This window comes from Trichechus manatus, unplaced genomic scaffold (genome assembly GCF_000243295.1).
Source record: "Trichechus manatus latirostris isolate Lorelei unplaced genomic scaffold, TriManLat1.0 scaffold00209, whole genome shotgun sequence".
In the NCBI taxonomy this organism is placed as follows: Eukaryota; Metazoa; Chordata; class Mammalia; order Sirenia; family Trichechidae; genus Trichechus; species Trichechus manatus.
The window spans coordinates 2,736,318-2,745,381 of record NW_004444145.1 but is presented as its reverse complement, the minus strand read 5'-3'; the positions used below and the strand labels follow the sequence as shown (position 1 = coordinate 2,745,381).

Genomic DNA, 9,064 nt, shown 5'->3' with positions numbered 1-9,064 from the left:
ACCAATATCATAAAACAATATGTGTACTACTGTTTCATGAGAAACTATTTGTTCTGTAAACCTTCACCTGAAGTACAATAAAAAAAAAAAAAAAACGCATTCCTAGTAGTAGCTAACTTATTGAGTTACTTAGATGTCACAACAACCCTATGAAGTAAGTTCTATTATCTCCATTTTGCAAATGAGGAAACTGATGAGTACAGGCGTTAGGTAATTTTCCAAGGTCACATAGCCCATACTTTTAACCACTATTAGACATAGAAATGCATTGAATGTTAATTGCCTATTGGTGCTAGTTATTTTCTCCTCTATTCTCCAGGTTTTTCTATATGGATTTACTGTAAGGAGTACAATGGTAAACTTTTGAACAGGGAAGAAAGTGAGGTGGTGAAATCTGAAGGACAACCATCAGCATTAGAACAAAAAAATAAATTGACCCCATCTTCCTTTTCCACTTTTCTAGCTTTGCCAGGGGAGGAACTGATGACCACCCCAATGCTCCAGGCCACTGAGGCCCTGTCCCCAGAAGCTGAAGCCAGCACAGCACTCATTGCAGGTAACAAAGGTTCTGAGCCAAATCCAAGGGACCTTTAGGGATCAGGGGCCATCTCACTCCAGAGACAGCCTGAAACCCAGTGCAATGAGCTAGGACTTTCTCCATACGCGAACAGCACCACCACATCAGGGACCAAATCCATTAGTGGGCTCGTTTTGGCATGTGGGTTATCTTACACACACACCGTTATAAAAAGACTCTTAGAGCCTTCTGTCAGAGGCACTGCCGGTAAATGATAGGTTGGGAGGTGGCTACAAATAGATACAGGTACATATGGGCACTACACTCAAGAGTACATGGTAGGGATGAGTATATTTGTGGTTTGTTGAGTGGGTGAGGAAGAGGATGGGAGGGATCAGAGAAACCCATACAGGAGAATGTGGATTTAAAAAAACTCTTCCTGTTGGGATAAGTTATTTCCTATTTCCCTCCTTCCTGTATCTATGATAATTATCAGGAACTGGTTGGGAGCGAGTTCAGTTTTGTCAGAAGTCAAAAGCTTTGTCCTTAGACACCAAGAGACTCCAGATATCATGTTCCATGGAAGTTGGGCTTGGTGGGGGAACACGGATTTGGAAGTGGACACTAGTTAATTAGAACAGGAGGATCCTTATGAAAAAAGTGAGGAAATCGTATAATTTGGGTGACCCAATGAATTCCTGAGACATCCTTAATCCTGAAAACTCTACATTTCCCCTCTCCTTCCCAAGTTGTCATCACTGTGGTCTTCCTCACACTGCTCTCAGTCGTGATCTTCATCTTCTTTTACCTGTACAAGAACAAAGGCACCTACGTCACCTATGAACCTGCAGAAGGCGAGCCCAGCACCATCCTCCAGATGGAGAGTGACTCAGCCAAGGGTAAGGAGAAGGAGGAATATTTCATCTAATGACTTCTGGGCCCCAAGCTTACACCAGGCTCCAGCACCAACCATGGACTGTTTATTAGATGGAAGTTTCATCTGAAGCCAGAGCAGCATTGATGGATATGGGCAAATCTGAGCTCCCTCCAGGACATAGGCCCAAACATCAACATCACTGACACCAGGGATGTGGAGAAAGCAACTTTAAGATGTCTTCAGCCCGGATTTCATAATACAGCTGGTATTTATGACTGGCCAACAGGTGGGGCTATACTAGGAAACATCTGAGTATGTGCCCAGTCTTCACTTTGTTCACACGTTGAAGGGAGGGAGAAGACAGGGTTGCTGGCTGCTCCAGTTTGTTCCCTACACAGTCACCTAGTGATAGCCCCAGCAGAGATACTGTGCATAGTTCTTCCCAGAGGCTGGATACCACGGTGAAAGACCAGGTCAGCTGGGGTAGGAGACCATGGAGACCTTACCTCCTGATGAACGTGCTACATACTCTAATCTGAGCCCTTCCCATATTCCCCAACAACCTCGTAACTTGTACTATTTTTATCAGAATTAAACTTTTTAATATAGAAATCAGATTATCATATACATGAAATAACTTCCTTTACATTTCAACTTATGTTGCTGCAACTCTTTTGACATAATTTTCTTTTGCTTATTTAACTCCTTTGAGGATATACCCTCTGCAGCAGTAAAGAACCCTAGAGAAGTTTCAGAAGTTCCCAGAACTATCTCAGGGATTTGGGACAAAGATGGTTCCGGGAAACATACCTTGGGAGATGAGTTAGCTTAGAACCAGGATTTCCTAGACCTATTCTATGTATAGACTGAAGGAGCCAGGAAAAATCTACCACCTTTTCCCATCAGTGTCCTCGGAATAAAGTCCAGAGAAGCTTCTTGGATCTTAGTCTCAAAATGAGGTGTGTTTAAATGGTGCGATGTTTTGGTATAAAGCATTAGCTCCTTAGATATTGTTTACTTTGGAATTAAGCTAAATTTCCTTTGAGGTCTTAATGTATTGCTTCTGTTGTCCAAGGAGTTCAGGAGTCAGTCTCGGCAGCCTAGATTACAAGAGTATTTCTAAGTTTAGGTTCTGAATCCCCTGGCATAAGAGGCTTTTAAGAAAATGAAAGAGCTTCGGAAGTAAAGTGAAGAACAGTTGAACATGCAGACTCGAACTCATGAAGATGGTCAAATCTTAGCCTTCTACTACTGCATTTATTTCAAAGGCTTGATTAAAGAAAACAGAACAGCAGCAGTACCTATCTGAATTCTAGGCAGGATATAAAAGACAATACAGAAGAGATCTAAAAGCAAGCTAAGTTAAAGAATCCTTGGAGTGAGGTGTAATGCAACTTCATCACTTTATTCAAATCTTCAAAATAGTCTTTATTCTACATTTTTAGTATAAAAAAATCCACAAGTTAAGTGCACCACAGTGTAGAGAGAGACATACAACGCTGAACTTCCATACAGTCAATGGTACAGTCAAACATCACATGTACAGAACACAAATTTAGATGAACTGAAATTATAAGATAAAATCCAATTTCAGAAAACAAAAATCAAAATATTAAGGATCCCTGAAATATTCTTTACCCCAATCAGACTTCACTGGACTCAAAGTCGTTTTGTAGTGAGGCATTCACAATGTGACCCCATTAACCCAGCTGAGGAATTCTTGAGAGCCATGAGTGGCTGCGTAAGACACTCTGACAATAAATTGTAATCGATTTTTTTTATCTGAAAACTCCCCTTGATTTGGCTCTAAAGTCACCAGGCTTTTGAAATGCATCCTTCTCCTCACCCCTCATATTTTAAACAAACTTGTTTACAGTACAGTTTACATTAATATCCTTTGTTCAAACATGAGCTTACTGTTTTTCTGGCACCAAAGCAAATTCCGGTTAGGTTCTACGCGGAGGCAACCTATGAGAAGGGTCTCCCCGCACCCAAAAAAAAAAAAATTATCTACATGGCACCCTCCATTTTTGCCTGAGGAGATGCAAAAGCAGAAGTAATGGGGTCTGTGCTTGGAGCACAGAGGGGGTTTCAGAGGATCCTTGTGAACGACTATTTTAAAGATGACAAATGGGGAGAAGTGCAAGGAGACAAGAAAATTAGTCTGACTGGCTTTCTGTCCTGCACCATTGATTCAATGGAGACTGGCGGGAAGGAATGGAAGACTAGGGCTGGGGGTGGGACGTGGGGCAAAGGATGGAAAGAAAAGGCAGACAACTAATGCGTTTCATTTATAACAAGTAATATAAATCAAAGATTTAAAGGAGATTAAAGACCAATCAGAATAATTTGGCAACTTTAATTCTTAAGAAGATCAAAGTTCCCTCCAAACCTAATTTGATGTTTTATTACTAACAGCAAAGACCAGTATGGTACAGTATTACTCCGGAGGAATTAAAGGAAGATCCTTAGGGCTGTTTCACCCACATTCATTTTATGAATGGCTACCTCCCCTACCTCAAAATGCTTTAGGAAGGTACTGCTACCATTACATGGGTCCTTATTAAGTTTGAAAAGTGCCTGAAAGTTTGGGCACCAGAAAGACACCCCAACAACATGTGTCTAAACTGCAACTTCAGGTTAATATGACTAAAGCAGTTACATTGTGAGAAGTGCTGAAGGTATGTGATGTCTTTCCCGGCACAGAGGTGACCTTGGCTCCTCACCAGATGGTGTAGCCACCATCTGAGCCACCCATGAAGAAGTTTCCCTTCCGCTGAGTTACGAGGACGTTGGCTCCCTGCATGACTGCGAGCTGAGCAGCATTGGGAGGGCAACCAGGGGGTGGAGGCTGAAAGGAAAGGACAAGGTTGAGTGGGCACAGGGGAGGGGACACAGGTTAATCAGAGGGCCTCTTAGGAAGATGGCAATATGCAGACCAATCGCATTTTAAGGAGGTAGTTCTGCCACCAATTTGGGTTCTAAAACCCTTTGTCATGGAGTTGATTCCGACCCATAACAGCCCTACAGGACAGAGCAGAACTGCCCCACAGGGTTTCCAAGGAGTGGCTGGTGGATTTGAACTGCCGACCTTTTGATTAGCAGCCAAGCTTTTAACCACTGTGCCACCAGGGCTCCTAAAGCAGGTCTATATTCTCTGTGAACCCAAAGATACAAACACAAAAAGCAGACTATCACTCATGTAAAGGGTTCCAGCTCCAAGACGAAGCCTACGGATACCTTCCAATAAATAGGGGTAGTCAAGACCTACAGTCAGTCATCTTCAGGGTAGCAAATCATTCCCACCCACATTTCCAAAACAGGGATGGGGTGCTAGGTCTGTGGCCCTATCCCACAGGGTCCCTGGATAGTTTTCAAATAGACCACTGAAAGCACCATTCTCAGCTCATCTCTAGCATATGATTACTGAGTAGTTGGCCCTAACAAGGACCACCATCTGGGCTTTAAACTCCACGCACAGGGGAACTAAGCAGGAGACACAATAACTCAACTCCCTAGTGTCCCAAAACAAAACTGGCCAGTAATATTACTCTTTCTAAAAGCTACTTAATAGGGATTTTGCATTCGTCTTTTTAGATCAGGGTTCCCAGATATTGATGGCAGATATTAAGTAAATGCTTATGGAATGAATAGTGTCATATGTACCAACTCACAAGAAACCATCTGGCTAAAGCAGTAAGTCTCATGAGATAGAAAAACAAAGGAATTTGGTTAATTCAGAATATGACTATGAGCCCCTGGCAAATGTACCAGATGCTACTGACCTGCCATAGTTCTGCCTTCTCAACCACTTTTTGCCAGACTACCAGATGTCAGTGGTTGTACCAATACTGGGAACTATTATCGAGGGATGGTGAGACGATGAATACAAGGTCATTTCGGAGACTTAAAATACACAAGAAGGACTGCGTTTTTTCTGATGAAGTCATACTCACGGGGATGTTGCCAGCAGTAGCCCCAGCTCCAAATCTGGCACCTGCATCATACCCTCCTTCCACCAGCACTGTAGAACCAGGTGGATAGATGGGACCAACTGGATAATAAGCCATGGGGATTGTGGAACCTAAAGGCCCGACAGCCACAGACTGGGCCATGGGAAGATACAGTGAGGCGCCAGGAAATGCAGCTGACATGGTGGGGACTGTGGCAGCCCCTGGGTGCACAAAGCTCGGACGATAGAGCTAGAAAAGGCAGAAGAGAAGGAAAAGTGTTACTTTATGACATTCCTATTTCAAATCTCTTCAATGAGTCCACACTCTTGGTGCAGATTACACTCTGTAAATTATACAAGTTGTCTTTCCACTGCCATTCAATATTTTCCTGTTCACTTCCTGCAATAGCTAATGTTAGACTCAAGGAATGCAAACTCATCTTTACCTCAGCCTATGCCAAATAACATAAGCAATCATATAATGCATTCTCAAATCCAACAGAAATTGCTGAAGTATATAGTGTTTTAGTTTATTCACGTGAGCACTCTTACGTCTGCGAAGAGCAAAACATGTAGAATCAGACTTAGCTAAGAACTGAAAAGGTGGTCCAAGCCTATTCTTAACTAGCTCAAGTCTAGTAAACTGGAAGCACCTCAGAGTAGGCAGGTGGAGCGTCAGTATAGGGTGGAGCCTGAGGAAGATGCAAGGTCTGAGGGTACACTGGATTCCCAGGAGGCTGCACTGGGTAGGTTGGCTGCGTTGGATATTGACCTGGAAGACAAAAAAAAAAAAACAAAGAAAAAAAATGCATGTTGCCTACCATGCAGAGCTACCACAATGGGGCAGGGCATATTGGGTAGCTAACCTAAAGGGAGTAAGCAAGAGGGGGTTTACAAACAGACTGCACCAGAGGGACTGATGCCTGGGGCCAAGAAAGTAAGCATTCTCTTTGCATCCTCAGAATCCAAAGTGCTGGATTCTGACTGGGCAGGAAGCGCGCTGTTCCTACTAGTGTAAGGAGAAAGTCTGGCTAGAGGCAAGCTCCCTCCAGAATCAAGACAGGTCTAGGCACCAGTTCCTGGGATTCAAGCTTGCTGATATTTCAAGGATGCATCCTGCCTCTGCCCTGTGTAGTAGCCACATAGCTGGTTTAAGGTTGATTATGATTGTTCACTTCACAGCTTCCTATTCTAGGTCGATTTCCAAAGAGAGAGTGAATGCTGAAGTGAACGGGAAAAGGGTGAAGGGCTGAAGGTGAAGGCGCACGTTCCCAGCAGGCTGGGGGGGGAAGTTTTGACTGAGGAAGCTGGAGAAGCTGGGGGCTATTTTCTGACAGATACACCGATACGATAATACGAACGGGAAGGCTGCCGGCCAAACCAGCGAAGGGCGCGGAGATGCGAACGGAAGGTGAAAAGATACCCTTCAAGCACCTCATCTGTTAAGCCCGGGGGCCCGGCGGTAGTTCCGGAGCGCGGCGCCCCGCCCCCTCCACCTCTCCATTGGCCTACCCAAATCCCCGCTCTAGCTCCCCATTTGCTCCTGCAGATGCCCATCATGACCACCACAACCACCACCACCACCACCACCCCCCCCCAGCCCGCAACTCCAAACTGCGCCACAGAGTTTAAGGGGGAAAAAGGCCGGGAGGAGACGAGCAGCCGTAGATCTGACGCAGCCCAAGGCTGCAGCTGGCCGAGGAGCGCAGTGCAGTCCGCCCCAACCCTGGCGCTTGGCGATGATGGGCTCGGGGCCCACTCACTCGATATGGGCCAGTATTACTTCCCCCTGTGGCCTCAGCCGTCCCCTGTCCTTGCCTTTGCTGTTCATGGTGGCTGCGGCTCCGGTTCGGCTCGGCGTCGCGGACGGTTATTTTTTTCGTCCTCTTCCTGTTCGGAGTCACTTCCGTGTCACGTGACAACCCGTCCTCCTAGCGTCGCCCAACGCCCGAGCGCCGCTGCTGCCGGAAACCCCGCCCCTTCGCCGGGCGACTGGTCGCTACAGGGAGGGCCCGCGAGATTCTGCCCACTCACATTGACTCCGCCGACTAGTTGTTGCCCTCGACCCTCCACCCCTGCTCCTCAAGTGGAGGAAAACTAAATCTGGGTATATGTACGAAAGCAGGGTCTTTCCTCTCTGGCAATGGGTGGCAGAACCATTAAACCATTCCCCGGAATCTTTTGCCACCTACACAGATTAACTGAAGGTTACCTCACCTTGGCAGCCTTTCCACGAGGGTCATAGATTTCTACAAATTTCTCTTTCTCAAACAACTTCCTCAAACCCTGCTCTCTCACGCGTTCCCCTTCTACCAAGCCCAGCTTAAGTCTCAGCTCCGTGAAGATTTATTTTACTAGTCCAGCTCACACTATTCTTTGCTCGACCCTCACTTGAACCTTCACAGCCCTGTGTCTGTTATACCAACAGGTTGCGGTCAGTTACTTCTGCGTCGCCACTTTTCCCACCAAAGGAAGGGGTATGCTCTGCTGAACCCTCCACGCACACGCGTGGTACCCACGGAGTGCTTGTCACCCTGTCCTTCGTTTGGCACCTATTACAGATGACCTGTATGCTGCTCTGTGGGTGTTTTCTCTGTGTATTGCTTCTCTCTAAATTGCCTTCAAGGGCATCCTTTAGGGCAGCAATTTGAGATTTGTGAACTCCAGCTTCCAGAAGGTACTGCTGATGCCATCCACCTTTCCCCCACTTTTTTCCAGTCTGCAGACTCTACTCAAAACTTGAGCTCATGCCTTTAGTTAAAATGGGGGTTAGCACTGTTAGATAAGCCAAAAGTCATTGTGTGCCGTCCAGTCGTTCCCGACTCATAGTGACCCTATAGGACAGAGTAGAACTGCCTCATAGGGTTTCCAAGACTGTAATTTTTACAGAACCAGGTCCTGCAGAGCGGTTGGTGGGTTGGAACTGACGACCTAGCAGCCCAGCGCTAAACCACTGCGCCACCAAGGCTCCTTCCAAAAGTCATTGGCTCCTTATTAACTTTTTCCTTCCTTCCTTCATTCAAAAGTATCTGCTGAGCGCCTTCTATGTGCAAGTACAGAGATGGAGCTGAACCTGATCGCCCAGCATAATTTTTAATGAAGTTTACATTCTACATTGTAGTAGCAATAACTGGAAAGGCAACTAAAAAGGTAGAGCTTTGTAAAGAAAAAAGATACCCAAACCCAAACCCATTGCCACTGAGTCTGACTCATAGCTCCCCTATAGGACAGAGTAGAACTGTCCCATAGGGTTTCCAAAGAGCAGCTGGTGGATTCGAGCTGCAGATCTTTTGTTTAGCAGCCTGAGCCACCAGGGCTCCTTGTAAAGAAAAGCCCTCAGTAAACATTAGCTTGATAAATATTTACTGGTTAATTAAACCACTGAAAAGATTCTGTACTTACTTCAATTCAGTGATCCCTTTCTTTTGTCTGCAATAATTGTATTACAGTCTGTAGAGTACCGTAAAATGTACTGTCTCACCCAGTCTTCACACAGCCCTGTGAGGCAAGAAGGGCTTGAGCATTCCTGTTTTTCAAATTAGAGAACTGATTAATTAAAGAGATTAAGTGATTTGACCAAAGTCCCACACTAACAGGATACCGAATCAGGTCAGCTGGCTTCCAGGTTCCAGGTCAGTGGCGTTTTGTTTTGTTTTGTTTTGTTTTCTTATCACCTCGCGTTGCCTATGATGACTAAAATCCCCTAAAACTCAAGATA

General features: G+C 45.3%; 2 protein-coding genes across 3 annotated transcripts in view; one reads left to right on the top strand and one right to left on the bottom strand.

Annotated features, from left to right (window-relative positions):
* The window catches only part of SMAGP (small cell adhesion glycoprotein), a 28,614-nt gene extending 25,964 nt beyond the window's left edge, over positions 1-2,650 (top strand). The window contains exons 4-5 of the mRNA XM_023742434.1: positions 464-556; positions 1,267-2,650. Coding sequence (XP_023598202.1) covers positions 464-556; positions 1,267-1,445 — 272 coding nt within the window. The 3' untranslated portion in view covers positions 1,446-2,650. The remainder of the gene's footprint in view (positions 1-463; positions 557-1,266) is intronic.
* A 130-nt stretch (positions 2,651-2,780) lies between these two features.
* On the bottom strand, positions 2,781-7,261 carry DAZAP2 (DAZ associated protein 2). Of its 2 annotated transcripts, none has more exons than XM_004388338.2 (4): positions 7,165-7,261; positions 6,000-6,118; positions 5,351-5,596; positions 2,781-4,245 (listed from the first exon to the last, which is right to left on the bottom strand). In XM_004388338.2, exons 1-4 carry the CDS (start codon positions 7,175-7,177, stop codon positions 4,117-4,119), a joined length of 507 nt encoding a protein of 168 aa, XP_004388395.1. In that variant the 5' UTR covers positions 7,178-7,261; the 3' UTR covers positions 2,781-4,116. The 2 variants fall into 2 exon arrangements, with proteins under 2 accessions (XP_004388395.1, XP_004388394.1); XM_004388337.2 differs by having other exon boundaries at positions 5,428-5,596.
* Between the last annotated feature and the right edge of the window lie 1,803 nt (positions 7,262-9,064).